At 42.3% G+C, this 15,279-nt stretch overlaps 1 protein-coding gene and 1 long non-coding RNA gene across 4 annotated transcripts in view; one reads left to right on the top strand and one right to left on the bottom strand.

The window, feature by feature from the left end:
- Positions 1-2,534, bottom strand: part of LOC141939601 (uncharacterized) — a 20,796-nt gene extending 18,262 nt beyond the window's left edge. Inside the window, exons 1-2 of the long non-coding RNA XR_012627657.1 lie at positions 1,926-2,534; positions 1,497-1,597 (exon numbers count right to left, since the gene is read on the bottom strand). This is a non-coding gene — a long non-coding RNA (uncharacterized LOC141939601). The remainder of the gene's footprint in view (positions 1-1,496; positions 1,598-1,925) is intronic.
- ESD (esterase D) lies at positions 2,533-15,279 on the top strand. Of its 3 annotated transcripts, none has more exons than XM_074859657.1 (9): positions 2,533-2,633; positions 3,611-3,686; positions 4,636-4,724; positions 6,494-6,592; positions 9,292-9,416; positions 10,428-10,547; positions 12,209-12,307; positions 13,788-13,955; positions 15,055-15,279. In XM_074859657.1, exons 2-9 carry the CDS (start codon positions 3,619-3,621, stop codon positions 15,133-15,135), a joined length of 849 nt encoding a protein of 282 aa, XP_074715758.1. In that variant the 5' UTR covers positions 2,533-2,633; positions 3,611-3,618; the 3' UTR covers positions 15,136-15,279. The 3 variants fall into 3 exon arrangements, with proteins under 3 accessions (XP_074715758.1, XP_074715759.1, XP_074715757.1); XM_074859658.1 differs by lacking the exon at positions 2,533-2,633 and adding an exon at positions 2,763-2,809; XM_074859656.1 differs by lacking the exon at positions 2,533-2,633 and adding an exon at positions 2,931-3,069.

Here is a 15,279-nt window from a genome sequence, read left to right as displayed (position 1 = left end):
GGTTAAATTCTTCTTCAGTTAGACTAGAGGCAGACCCGCTGCCTCCCCCGACATCCCCAGGTAGCCCATCCCTGCTTCCACTTTCCATAGGCTTTCTTTTCGCATGTGGCATGCTCAGGAGTCTTTTCTTCATCCATGCTGGCCCATGTTCCATTTTCTGCAAAGTGAATGGACTCTTCTTGTGCTTTAAGGAGGTTGTCCTTGAAGATCTACAAGCTCTCCTGGGCTCTCCTTCACCTGCCAGGGCAGTCTCCCATTGGATCCTGCCAATAACCACTACTTGCTCTCCTGAAGTTCAGGGTTGTGACTGCATTTGTTTTGCTCACTTTTAGACACTAATTATAACTAAATAACCCCACATATTAGTGAGTGAAACTTGTTCCCTTCAAGGTTTATTCTCTTCTGTGAGTTCAGTTACTCAGACTGAATCAAATTAAACAAGGATATTCAGAAGACCACTATCTTTTGTTAAAATTCAGATCAATCAAGTTTTTTGCTATTTCTCTTGGGACAATGTGAGCACCTACTTTTACTTTTTCATCTTAAATGATGTTTGGAATTTTCTGACTCTTTCATTGCCTGTACTTCCCCTAGGAACTACACATATTATTGAAATAAACGTTCTTCCCACTGAGGATCTCATCAGTTGTTCCAAAAGTCATTTAGGCATGTTACCATACTCACACTTTGACAGCAATAAAATACTGCCTTTGCTTCAGCATTTTTAAAAGCCGTGCTCTTTAAAATAATCTTTTAAGTAAAGAACAGAAGCAACCTCATGTATTGTAATTTTGCGTGACTCTTCATCATACATAAGTATAGATAACAGATTTAAATAGTCCTCACAAGAAGAGTTTATGATAGACAACTTAAAGCTTCTGCTGTTTTGATCCTAAATTTGACAAATGACTTCAAGTCTGTGGCCCAATTGCACCCCAAGACTAAGAAAGAAAGTCCACTATACTTGTATTACTTCAAGGATCACATAGGAATCAAGAAATCCTAGGAATGCCAGCTGGTGTTGCTGATCTTCACTTATCCCCTCAGACCTAAAGAAACGCCTATCTCCTGGGGAAAGACAACCATAAGCATAAACAAATAGCATTTATGTCTCCACCTCTCCTTGGGGGGCCTCATTAATAAGGCAAGCCCTAATGTTCTACTAAATTATTTACTGGCTGAAATGGAATTCAAACAATTGCAGATACCATGAAAAATGAGATGTGCGTAATGACAGCTGCATATATATATACACCAGAGAAAACAGACTGGCTAAAGTTTAGATCAAATAACTAACTGGGCAGTATCTTGCTAGTGAGAGTAGGACATTAAGAGAGCTACAAAATGCCACAGAGATGGAAGGAACACCTGAAGAGTTCTTGAGAAATACTAGTGAAGAAACACATTTTAATTTGATTAATGGCAAATTAAACCTGGTTTGAAAAGAGAAACTGAGAGAAGAAAGTTTAAACGACTCAGAAACAGACTACTTGTACCAGCTACATCCAAGTAGAAAGACGGGATCGGAATGCTGCTCTGGAAGGCAGGATGGGTGGCCCAGGTCCAGGGTCCAGCAGCTGCAGTCCAAATGGATCTGCTGGGGAAGAGTAGAAAGCAACAAGGGGACAAAGTTGCCAGTACTGCGCCTTGCTAGAATTAGGAATTAAAAATAGAAATGAAATATTGTCACATTGGCAGAGTAACAGATGATCAGACTGCAAAATGTTATGGGCAAAAATAGTTGCTGCTAATGCAGTACATGGTATGAGACTAAAAAGAGGGAGAGTGCTTTGTTGAGGACACTTTTCTGGCAACCGATGGGCATGTTTGACTGTATTTTTTTTTTTTTTTTTAAAAGAGACCCTCCCACAGCAGGAAGTGGGAAAAATTTGGGTTATGAGTAAGATGAAAGCACTGACAACTACCTTTCCTTTGTGATCTTCCAAGTGAGCTGTCGTGACAAAAACTACCGGAACTAGAAATTGGTCTTATTAAAAAAATCAGGAGTCTGTCAGATGGCAGCTGCTATGAAGAACGCTAAAATAGTGAGGAGAGGTAAAACAGTTAAAATGTGATGATGTGGTAGTCCAAGTTCAGGCTGCTTCAGCAGCTTTTTTTCCCCTTGAGGTCTTGATGGTCGAGGGAGAATAATGTTACAGAAACACTTGCTGTTTGAATAGTTCACTATTATCAGATTCTCCGGATTATCTTTTTGTTTTTATCTTCATTTCAGAGTTCAAGACTTTCTTCTTTAGAGTTGGGAATGCGACCTCTGCAGCAGCGGTGCAGGAAGGCGCCAAGGCCGCACGCAGCCGCTCCCCTCCGAGCCCGGGCGAAGAGCTGGAGAAGCGCCTGAGGCGGAGGAGGAGGAGGAAGAGGAAGAGCGCAGCCCCCGCGGCACTCACAGACACGGCGGACCCCCTCAGCTCTCCCAGGGGACGTGCATTTTTGCTCGGGGAAGCCGCAGCCCAGCAGGCCCCATGGCGGGCGGGAAGCAGCCGGCGGCGGACCGGGGGCGGGCCGGGACCGGGGCCAGGGCCGCGGCCGCGGGCGGGGCGGCGAGAGGCCGCGCCCGCACAGCGACCGCCCGCTCGCCCGCGCCGTCTGCCGCTCGGCCCCGCCGCTCCTCCGCGGTAAGGGAGCGGGGGAACGGGACGCCGAGCCGGCGCCGGGGCGGGCAGCTCCGGGCGGGGAGCCCGCGGGCGGGCCGGGGCCTCCCTGCAGGGAGAGCGGGGCGGCGGCGGCAGGCCCGGGCGGGCCCTCGGGCCCAGCCAGCGGACGGGCGGCCAAGGCCTGGCGATCGCTGCCTGTGGGTGTGCCCGAGGGCGGGAGGGCCCGCGGGAGGGACGGGGGAGCGCTGGGGTGCGGCGGGCACGACTGGTGGGGTGGGAACGGACATGGGGGTGCCCAGCCCAGGGGCGGCCCGGCCCTTCGTGCTGCTCCCGCGGCCTCTGGGTTGGTGCTGCCGTCAGGATGGGTGTAACACGGTAGAGGGCGATGAACAGGCCCCGAGGGCTGGCCGTGGTGCGTGGATTTTCTTGCCCGATGGTGCACCAGAGCAGTGCACAGGTATAAGGGGCATTTTGGCATTTCGTGTTGACATTTGTTACCTGGTGTGATGTTACCTGGTTTCTCCTCACGATTTTCTTGTGTGCTGACCCTTCAGGCCTCTTCCCCTTTCAGCTGCTTGTTTGGCCTTGCCATCCATGCAAACCGACAGCATCTCCCTTTGCGTCAGCCTTCCCGAGTTTCCTTAGCCAGTTTGCTACTAGTGCACTCCCAGCTGTTTTAAAACTCCCATGATTGTGACAGACAAAGAGCGAGCTGCAGTTACTGCAGAGGAAAAGGTGACTGGAGATGTGGGTCTCTAGGAAAGCAGGAAGGCTTTTTCAGTTCAGCTTGCAAGAGTTCAGCTCCCCCTCCTCTCCATTTCTATGGGGAAATAGAAAGTTAACAAAAGATCAGAATGTTTGCAGGAGGTTCATTCTTCAGAAAAACTGTGATATTAAACAACGATGTTTTAAGTTGTATTCAACTTTTCTGTTCTCGTAACTCACTATGAGTCCAGGAATGTTCTATTTTCAAATTTAACTTGCTCCTTTTTTTACAGTTAAAGCCATGGCACTGAAGCAGGTTTCCAGCAACAAATGCTTTGAGGGTTTCCAGAAGGTGTTTGAACATGACAGGTAAATGCTACAAAAGCAACACAAATGTTTAGCATGGGGCAGTGAATCCATACTATCATTGCTATCAGTGTTCTCGGTCTGCAGAAAAATAGCGTGTTCTTGCTAATACCCTTATTTCACTAACGAATGCTGTCTACTGCGGCTTTGGCTGTGTTCTTATATTTCTGTGTTAATGTTTAACATGTCTAGTACACTTAATGCTGCAGATCTGGGATGGGAAGTCAGTATTTTTAGCTTTGAAAATGGAGCTCCGTTAGTTTGGGTTGTCCTCTTTGCAGCACAAAGAACCGCCGCGTGTACAAAGTTCCATTCACTCTACTGAACATTTCACTTCCATGCACTCTTAAAAAATGCTGTGAGCAGACAGATGCAGTAGATAGATTCTTGTTTGATGAAGGTGAACAGAAAAACATTTGGGTTTTATTTCATTTCTGGTCCAAAGAAAAAGGAATCATCAGTTATGCTTAGATAAGCTTTTATTGACAATTTTAGGCTTTAGTATTAACTGGACAATTGGTTACTCTGTAGGCTTAGCATGAAAACCTCTCTTGCTGGGGCATGCTGTGCAGGGTGTGTTCCGCAAGTGATGTGGATGTGTTCTTCAGTAAAAATTACTTTCCAGTTTAATAGAGCTCAAGTTAAATATTGCTGGGGTTCAAAATTCAATTTTCAGACTGTTCTCAGTTAGCAGCACTGCAAGAATGTGTCTGATTGTAAGTCTCTGTTTTAAATATATCCAGAACAAGGTAGGAAGGTTAGCTGTTGTCAATTCAGGAGGCTAAGGCTGAGTTTTAGAATTGCTTTTCACTTTATTTCTTAACTTAGTTGTTATAATTCACTGACCAAATCTCCCTTTGAACGAAATGCTTTGATTCAGCTTTCTTTCTTTAATGTTAGTGACCTTCTTAATTTAGTAGTGGTGATAACAAGGAGTATTTTATTAATACAGTGCAGAGCTGAAATGCAAAATGAAATTTGGAATCTACTTGCCTCCAAAAGCAGAAACCGGAAAGTGTCCTGTGCTGTATTGGCTCTCAGGTAAGTAACATGAATTTTAGTAACGTAAAAAATATAATGTTAAGCATGTTTAAGCTACTGCACTACAGTTACTGAAAACCTGATGTAGAGGTACTACAGTGGCAGCTCTTGCAATCTGCAAAATATTGTCTTATGGAACATGCATTTACTCTTGAGTGTATTGTGATAAAAAGTTGGATGCAGATGGCCTCAGGGGTTAGCCTACCAGATTGTGTTATAAAATGCTCAGTGTTCAATATGGTCTACCCTTTTTTTCTAAAATGTACTTACTTTTTGTTCTAAAACATATATATTTAAAGGTTCTCCCGAAAGGCCTTCCCATTGGGACACCTCCTGCTTCCCCTTGTCCATGACAGACTGCTTCAGCTGACAGGATAGGGGGCAAAATCTAGCCCATGAGAGCCAGCAAATTTGTCCTCTGGACTTCACCTTATTTTGAGTGCAGGGAGCAACTGGTGAACTTGAAGGGGAGGTGCTGTTAGCTGTGCTGCACAAGCACATCTAGAGTGAGGTAACCCTGTGGGATCAGAAAGGGCCAGGACTGAGGAGGGTTGTGTGGCAGGAGTGAAGTTGTCTCATCCACAGCATCGTTTCTTCATCTCTCCGGCTCCTGCAGTGTCCCGTCCAGCTGCTCTCTAGCTGGATGTAAGGCAAGCTGGGATGAGACTGTGCTCCCAGTTATCCTGGCTTTGTTCCTCCACCCTATTTCTGTCATCTCCCAACGGAGCTGGGTCTTGCACCAAAAGTGCATAAATAATATTAAGGCATTGCTTTCAGAATGGTCAGATTTATGTTGGTGGTGGCTCCAGGATTAATTAATTACATCTTTTTTTCTTTTCTATTATTCAAAATGAAAAGCAGAAGCTCTGTCTGTTCTGTAATTTTAGGAGTTGCTATACTGAGACTTGTGTTTAGAAAGTTGGAGAACTGACTGGTAGTGTGGAGACTATATTCCTTGTATGTATTCATTTCACAAAATAGCTTGTAGGTCTGATTTGGCCAGTGACAGTGGACCCGGTAAAAATGTTTGCCCTTGAAGTTGGAAGCATCAAAATTGTCTGAAGAGCTCCAAGTCATGGATCGCATTTATTTTTTGAATCTAAACCATGCTGTCTTGGCTCGTTATGTCAGTCAAATTAGGTTATTTGCAACTTGTCCTCAGAGAAAACTAGAATCATTAACCCCTCTCACACAGTGAAGAAAAGTTGAAATACTGGTGTGCAGTATTATTTGCTTGCAATTGGTCTTCAACTGGGCCTGCTGCAGTACAGAAGACACGGATTGCTGTGGGTTTTGGAACCAGAGTGCTTATGGGCCTTTATCCTGTCTGAAGGGTGTAGGATTTGTCAGATCACATGTATAATTCTGTGATGCGAACAGCTGAAATGGTGGTAGAGAGAAAAATACAGTTGCAGGGTTAGATGTCAGAAGTTAACAATGTTAACCATAGCAACAGTGTCTGTAGTCAATGGATTTAAATATACAGTACTTGAGGAAACTGTATATGCCACATGAGTGGGTATATGCTCAAGGGGGTACAGAGCACACATTGACCTGTTTCTCATCAAATGTTAGCGTGACTAGATGTGAAAGTGCAACTGTGTCTGTTTCTGTGGATTATTAAGTATTGCTGAACCTAGTGAAAAGACTTTTCCATGTTTATGGAGATAGGAATCCCCCTGTTTATTCAAAACCTTTTCTGTCAAGAAGGTTTTTGAAACTGGTGTGCTGTGAGCAATGTGTAACCCATGATATTTTTATTTCTCCAGGGTTAACTTGCACAGAACAGAATTTTATAACGAAAGCTGGTTTTCATCAAGCTGCAGCTGAACATGGCCTTATTGTAGTCGCTCCAGACACAAGCCCACGTAAGTTTTAACAAGAGACGTGATAACAGTTGTTACTCTGAAGTACACTGTCTTTATCCTCAAAGAATGGAGTGCTGCAGTTTGCTACAAAGTGTGTTACCCACCTGAGTCAGAATATGACCTCACCTCTATATCTTGCATTGTTTGCTAGATTATATTGTCTATATTCTTAATAACATGGTAGTGAAGGCTTGATGTTTGAAACTCTTATTTTGATGGCACTAAAACTAGAACAAAGGGAGGCCATTGAGTTCAGCACGAAGGAGGAGAGGGAAGAAAAGGAAAACGAGGCATGTGTTATCAGAGACACTTGCCTGTACTTTGTGGCTTGCTGAAACTTTAAAAAAATCTGTAGAACTGTGGTGTCAAACAGCGATGTAATGTTTACTCTTTATTGTATTCTGTCTTCTAAAGCCAATTATATACATGTCTCCAGACGATTCCAGTACTTAGAAAAGCAGAGGAAACCCTTCCCCCCTGCAGCTGCAATAGACTACTGATGAATGACTTTTTTAAACGATGTGCTGTTATTTGTATAAGGATGAGCTTGTGTGTGGTACAGGAAACCTGAAAATGGTGGGTCTGCAGTTACGGGAAATACAGTCTTTTGGTGATTCAGTGTATTATGTTTAGCATTTGCTGGATTCTGCTAAAGTCTTGTGACGGCTGTGTACAAGGGTGGCAGTCTTCTAATATTTCGCAAGCTTTACTGAGTCAGATCTGAACACAGGTAATATGGGAATGAAGTGACGTTCTTTCCAGAAAATATTTCACACATCTAGGTTTTGCAGTCATGTCAGGTCAAAGAACAGAAATGCATGTTTCTAATGAAGAGGGACAGAAGAGCAAAACTTGTGTATTAATGAACTTTATACTTCATTGTTGCTGTTTGCTGCAGACTAGAGATGGGCAACCGGCCTTTGCATTATTCACATGGGGTAATTATACTGGGTCTTGTTTTTAGTGCTAAGTTGTTTCTCTCGATGTGTGACTGCATTTGCATAGTTCATGGCTTTGTCCATTTTCTTTTAAAACCCTCTGCAACTTCTCTCTTGCCTTTTAGTCTAGTTGATCAGGATTGCTCTGCTGTTTAGATGAATTTCAGTACGTGTTTCATATTATACTCTTAGATTTTAGCTCAGAGACCCCAAATGTTCTTAAATATCTTTGAGCTGTCTGGAGAAACAAGTGAAGAGCAGTTCAAATGTAAACACAAATTAAGAGATCTGAGCATATGTAGTGAGAATGCTCTTATGTGCTTTTTAACTGTGTAGTTATGACTACATGAGAATTACCTTTCAGGAGCTTGGAGATGTATCTGTATGGGGAAAAATACTGCATGAAAACATGAAATACCTGTCATTACAGACCCTCTGTCAGGCCCTGATAGACTTTACTTTTCCTTCTTCATAGGGCTTTGCTTTTCCAGACAGGTGTGCTGAGCAATATTTTGCAGGTTCCTTTTCAAATTTCTTTTTTCAAGGCTTCTGTTAAATTTCTTTTAGCAGAATCAGCACTGCCTTCATTGCCTGGCAGAACTCTCTGAGTTTTTGTCTTATCTCCGAGGGACTGAAGTTAGACTTTTTGTATCCAGCTTGTTGTGTAAGCAACTCCAGTCCTTGTGACTGCTGGACTGTTAAGTTACAAAATCTCTCAGTGTTCAAGGGCATGTCAGTGGAGCAAACTCAACTTTGATCCTTGTAAAAATCTGATTTCACACTGTGACAGGGTGGCAGGTATCTCTGCACAAATTGTCAGGGACTGTCAAATTACACATGGGTTTGCAGTGTAATCTGACAGTGGTGAAAGGCCATGTAATTTCAGATTGCAGAAACTAGGAAATTTTGGAGAAAGGGAGGCCATTATTTCCTGTCACATATACCTTGAAATATTACATTCTGTTCTGCAAACCAGGCTGGTAAATCACAGGCTAATCAAAGGGAGAGTAAGAGAGGACTGGATGTGATGTATTGACTTTCAAGGAAACATCTGCAAATTTAGTTTGAAAGTGTAGCTTTGGAAAAGAGGATGCAAGCCTGCAGTTACTCAAAGAAGAAATTACTGAAGTTTTATGGGGAGTTATAGGTGGGAACAATGAAATGAATTGCAGAAAAGGTAGAGTTATAAACTTAAAAATGATGGGAACAGTATGTGTTATTATGCTGTTGAATCTGAAAGAGGGAGGTGTAGCAGACATTATTTGAAGCACATAAACTAGTCTGGACATTTGGTGATATATGTTTCTGTCCTTCTGGGGGAAAGAAAATTTTGTACAGTTTCTGTTTCTCACATAGTTTCTTGTGCTTGATAAGACGAGGTCTAATAACTGAATTAAGCAGATAGCATCAATTAACAAGTGCCAACTTTTGAATAAGTCCCTGGGTGAATTGGATGAAGCTTTACAGAATTAGTTTAGGAGACATCTGTATGTTATGTTTATTTATGAAGCCTTACTGAAACAAGTTAGGAGTTGGATACATCTGTAGATAATATGTAAGTGGCATTTTGAGACTGTTGTTGAAATAACACTTGAAAACACTACTAATGAATGAAAATCTGAATTGTCTTATAGCTGGAGGGGTAGAGACATGTTGATTGGGAAACTCGTGTCCTGAGTCTCTGATTTGTATGGCAGGTTGTCCAATTCTGAACATCTAGTAAAGGAAAGACAGTAACTATAGAAAGATTTTTCATGGTAGGTGGCTGCAATATCGAAGGGGAAGATGAAAGCTGGGATTTTGGCACTGGTGCTGGTTTTTATGTGGATGCCACTGAAGATCCTTGGAAAACAAACTATAGGATGTATTCCTACATAAAGGATGAGGTAACTTTGCTGCTGGGTTGTCTTGGTGGTGTTGGGTAAGAGAAAGGGGTGTGGTTCAGTCATGCTCTTTGTTCCTAGCACCAAAGCTTGCTTAAAGTGATCTTGATAGCCTGTGGATGGTTTGTCGTTTTCTTGCTTTCCTCTTTTATTAAAAGAATTTGTTACTTCTTTTTTAATCTTTATTATTTCAGTGATTGGATTTATCCAGTTGTTAGGCCTTTCCTTACCAAACAGATACCATCATAGAACTGAGGAGGGAGTGAATTGCAGCACAGAGGTGATAAGACCTGACAAGGCTTGAGCAGGAGCTCCTTGAGTCTGCTTTTCTGGCAGAGATGCCACAGGGCTGGCCTACACTTCTAATCTTGATTCGTTGTGCAATCTCCACTCTTGTAAAACCTCTGCTCTGCTGCTTCTGAAACAACCCACTGTGTTTCACTGCACCAGTACTTTGACTGTATTGCTCATTTAGACTGTTTTCACTGTCTGTCTGGGGAGGGTGGGGTGATGGGTTTGTTTTTATTTCCCTTAACTGAATGTAATAGTAGATCCTTGAGATATATATTAGAAAGGTGAGTGTCCAGTTTACTCCGCATGTGGTTTTTGTGGTCTGGATTAAAACTAAAGTTGATAGGAATATGGGGAGCAAGTAATCTCCCAAGGATGATTTGCCGTTCTGGTCACTTATAGGAGCACATACATACTTAAGTATCTATTAAAGTAAGGCTATATTTATTACAAAATTCCCACATCTTTTGTTACAGGTTTATGAGAGATTTCTGTAAAGATAGTCTGAGTTACTTATTATCAGATGAATTGTTTCCTTTTGATTTTACAGTCCCATTCAAATTGCTTTCAGGCCATTATCACAAAAGTCAGGCTAGAACCAAAGATGTGCCTTTGGTTTTAGTGGCTTTCTGGCATTAAAACACATTAGTTATTTGCATGCTTTTTTCCATAAACATACTGAAGTTGCTTTAACATTTTTATTACACTGTTGTTCCTTTACAGCTGCCTAAACTAATAAATGCCAATTTTCCAACTGACCCTGAACGGATGTCTATTTTTGGGCATTCCATGGGAGGTCATGGAGCTCTTATTCTTGCTCTGAAGAATCCTGGAAAGTACAAAGTAAGATATAATACAGCTTACGAGATATACTAAGGCTTATACAGATTTCTATAGAAGTGAAGAAAGAAAACACAGTACCAAGTTCTGTTATAGTGTTAAATGTATAAATAGTTGTAGTTGTAGCAGTACGTACTCTGGAATGTGACTATCAGTGAAATTTAAAAAAATCTTCAAATTTTAAAAGTTATGAAAAGTCCAGTTTCTTGTAGATGATGCTACAGCTCTTCCAAACCAATTGTTACATTTAAATGTAAACAGGCTCCTTCTAGCTCTGGAGTTAATTCATACTGCCAGTATTGTCTAGAAATCTGATTGTATGATTCGCTGTATCTTTTCAAATCCTGTCTTGTTCATTTTGGAGCTTTTATTACCAGCAAACCTTTTCGCCACCATTATATGTGTGCTTGCTGAGAATTTACTACAGAGTCTATTAACTCCAACTGATAGCAAGTGTAACTGTAAGCACCTGAACTGCACACAGAATAGTATCTGGAGGACGTTCCCCCGCTTTCTTTTTCCCCCCTGAGGTTTGTATGTCAGCTTTCCTAAAGATTGATTTTTGGAGTAGTCGAGGTATCTGAAGTTGTGTTCATTTGTATTCTACTTGAATCTAAATCAAACATGCTGGAACTGATTTGCCTTTCCTTTATACTCATGAGGGCTGAGAGGAATTTTGTTGTCCTCTTTGGAGATACGCTTGCGTAAAATGCATTTCTGAGGGAGAACTGGGCATTGGTGTTTGAGAGGTGAAGGGCTCTGCCTTTGTGGATCAGTCCTTTCATGGGCTGTCCTGGGCCTGCACTTTGTAGTCAGCTTCTGCAAAAAGGGAACAGCATTTTTGAAAATAGCATAACATTTGCTCAGTGTCCTTAGCTTGGCATTATAAGAGAGCTGAATGTAAGATAAAGCTTTATTTTTATCTCTCCTTTTTATCTTTTGGACCCAGCAGTTCAAAAATTTCCATTTTCACTGTTGGCACTTAACTGTGAATTGTGTCATCGAAAAGAATTAAACAATAAATTGAAAATACTAAAATCCAGAAGAACAGGCAGTGTCTTAGGTGGTTTGTTGCCATTTCTTGCAAGACGTGAGAGTGGAAATATTGATGTCCCAGGGCCGAATCCAAAAGAAGAATGTAAGAATAGGGCTAGGACTTCAGACACCAGTACCTGGAGCTGTGATCTAAAATGCGCTTTTCTTGACCCCGTAACCCTGGAGGTACCTAAATTTGTGAGACAGTGTTGCATGTTTAGGCTGACTGAGCAGCCCCACGCCTCAGGCTTTTGTTGTGCTCTGCCAAAATCCAGTTGGAGGTGAAGTGGTCCCACGTTCTGACCGTGCTGACCCCGCAGTAGACTTGAGACTCTGCTGCTTAAGGGAATTCAAGCCAACATCTCCCAACAAGGAAGGGAACTGGCCCTCTAGTCCTGCCTTTTGAAGCTTGGCTGATGTGCAAAAAGGAAAACAAAACTGTGGGGCTAGAAAGAACACATAAGAGGGAAGTAGGGTAATGGTTGGGGCACCTCAGAGGGTTGGGGGGGGTCCTGGGTTTTGACAGTAACTTCAAAACAATTTTTGAAAATGCTTTTCATTTGCTTGTTAGTTAGCAGAAATCACTTTTCTTAATAAATACCTTTTTTTCATGCTTTCTTGATGAACAGTCTGTATCAGCGTTTGCTCCTATCTGCAACCCTATGCAGTGTCAGTGGGGGAAGAAAGCCCTCGGTGGATATCTGGGATCAGATGTAAACAAATGGGAGGTATGTGTTCCAACTCGCAGTCCATTAATGCCGCAGGAATGAGTGATCTGTAGAGATATCGCAGCAGGAGTCTGGAACAAAACTCTGGGGTGCTTCTGAGCTGGTACTGCTCTTTGACTGCACCCCTAAGCATGGGTAAGCCTTGTGTGTTTCTGGTGGATATGAATTGCTGTTGCCTGATGGTGCTTGTAACACGTGTAATGAGATAGAAGGATCTCGTCAAATTGACTAAATGCCTCCCTGTTTCATGAAGATCTTAAAATCTGCGCTAAGAAGAATTATGAGCAGTCTGAGACTTTCTGAACTGCATGGAAGCAGTGAGCAGTTTAACAGAGTTAGGCTATGGCCTGTTTCTCAAAAACTCTGTTTCTCAATACACAAAACAGCTGGGTTTTGTAGTAGCCTGAAACGAGAGACTGCTACAAACTGCTCAGAGACTGATGAGCCTCATGGCATCTGCAGGGGCAGCCTGTTGGAGGCAGATAGCAGAGGAGCCCATTGGATACTGGGAAATTGGTATCTTGTAGAACAGGATTAAACCAGGCAAAGTTAGATTTTAGCTCCAGGGCCCTAATTTTGAAATATAAGTAGCTGTATATGCATGGCTTAAGATACAAAAATGTTTGTATGCCTGTTGCTGCATTACTTGGGCAGCCCTTCAGTATTTTTAATCTCAGCATGAATGTTGCACTGTATCCCTAGAAGTAAGTTAGAAGGGATCATTGTGACCAGGTACTCTGATTTCCTTGTAAATAAACACAAGCTGCAGTTAAATCCCTCATAAATTGAATTAAAGTATCTCTTAGGAAGAGATCCAGGTCTGATTAAAACATTACAGAATGGAGAGCACTAGCTGCTTCCACAGTTATTAATAGTTTGTATAGTTAAAAATCACCAGTTAAACCTGCTTACACTTCACATAATTAATTTATTTTGAAAAAAAAAATGTTTTCTGGCCCCTTAACTTGCTTTGAAACTCTTCTGGAAACCCAGTCCAGTAGATCAACTTAGACCTGCCGTTGCACAGATACACAACCTCTGATTTCCGTTATTTCTGCTTAAAATTGCCGTCTGTTACACCAGTGTTTTAACCTTTAGCTGCCCAAATAGTTATACCAAGATACCAAGTTATTTTGGCAGGATCTAGTTTCTGTACAAGCATGTGAATTGGTACTAGACTATATTGCTGTTTGATTCTGTATGAATTTAGCCTTGGGCTGGACAGTTTGTTTGGTCCAGAAATGATCTCAAGCTGCCAGTTTGGAAATTACTTAGATCATCCCCTTTGCCCTTTTCAAAACATGGGTATTACTTTTCAGTTGTCTGGAATTCCCCCAGTTTTTTGCTTTTCCAAAGTGCAGTTTGGTGACCTGATCAGTATCACCCAGTACTCCATCCATGCCATTCTTTTCTTGCACTCAGCAAATCTGACCCAGGCTAATGGATGTAACTGAACGTCGTTTCTCTTTTATTCCTGCAGGCGTACGATGCTACACAACTTGTGAAGTCCTATCCAGACTCTCACCTGGATATCTTGATCGATCAAGGCAAAGATGACCAGTTTCTCTCAGCAGGCCAGTTATTGCCTGATAACTTCATTGCTGCCTGCACAGAGCAGAAAATCCCAGTCGTCTTTAGACTGCAGCAGGCAAGTTGCTTCTGCAATCCATGGTTGTTGGGTGGTTGTTTTGTGATTTTTGGGTCTGTGTGGCAGGTAGTGAAGAGGGTTTCTCTTCTTCATGGGATGTGCTCTCCCTTACTTATCTGTGAGTCTGTCCCTGGCCAAGTGAGCAAGAGGGTGAGAAGGACATTTTCCTTCATAGCAGCCATCAAGGAGTGCAATATCCATCAGATTCAGCTGCATTTCACCACTAGGTGGGGTCATGATTTTAGTTTCAACAAACTGATCTGTTGATGGTAACTCAAGCTGCCAGTGGTCGGCCAAAGCAGCAGCATTAATGATTTTTAACAAGTATCACAGTTACCGTCCAAGCAAAGCGACAGGTGTACTTTTGCTGGATTCCTTATCTGTGCTGTGGGTATTGTGTTTAGCATAAAACTTCGTGATTTAGTTTGCATGTGTTTGTGTAAATCAGGAAAGGTGTGTAACTGCCTCAAGTCTTAGATCCATTTAAAGGCCCGGGTGGAAGGGTTGCCCTTTCCTATAGTGCAGAGACCCAGAGCAGTGCTGTCCTGAAAGCACTGGAGTCTTTGCAAGCAACTGACAACTTCCAGTCAGACTCAGTGAGGGGCCCGGCTGTGGAGAATGAGGGATCGTCCTCTGATTTATCATAAACCCTGCACAAAAAGATACAGTTAGTGCTGACGAAGTGGGGTAGTTCTGAGGTTTACATGTCATTTTAGCATAGTGATGGAGCAGTAATTCAGACCTGGGCTGTGTTCTCCTTATACCCTGTGTTCTACCAGTAGGGCAGTGCCAGTGAGGGGAACCATTCTCTCACATCACATTGCGCTCTGCAGCTGACACGCGCTGTTACCCATCTCTAACTTACACGCCCAGATTAGGGCAGGTTAAGGTACTTCTGTTTGGTTAGCTTCCTAGGGTTCATATGTACTTAACCTGTTAGTTAGGTATCCTTCACAGTTTTTATATATAATACAGGTATTTTTGATTTCTTAAAACAGGTCAAACCAGAAGATTCATTAACTTTCCTAGAGGAGACCTGAGCATGATTGCTTTGTCATGAACTATGTGTATTTGCTGATTTGTTGTCATTCTTTTCTAGGGCTACGATCACAGCTATTTTTTCATTGCTACATTTATTAATGACCACATCAAACACCATGCAAAATACCTCAATGCTTGAACCATTTAGATGTGAGCATCGTCTGTCCAATATGAATCAAGGGATAGAGGTGAACTAAACAAAAATAATTTGCTGAAGTAGTGTCTGTAAAATGGAGATCTTCTGACTGTACTGCTAAGAAAATAAAAATCCCACTTAATTTGA

The sequence above is a fragment of the Strix uralensis genome, chromosome 2 (assembly GCF_047716275.1).
Source record: "Strix uralensis isolate ZFMK-TIS-50842 chromosome 2, bStrUra1, whole genome shotgun sequence".
Lineage (NCBI taxonomy): Eukaryota > Metazoa > Chordata > Aves > Strigiformes > Strigidae > Strix > Strix uralensis.
Note: the sequence above shows the minus strand (reverse complement) of the source record. Positions and strands in the feature narration are given on the sequence as shown.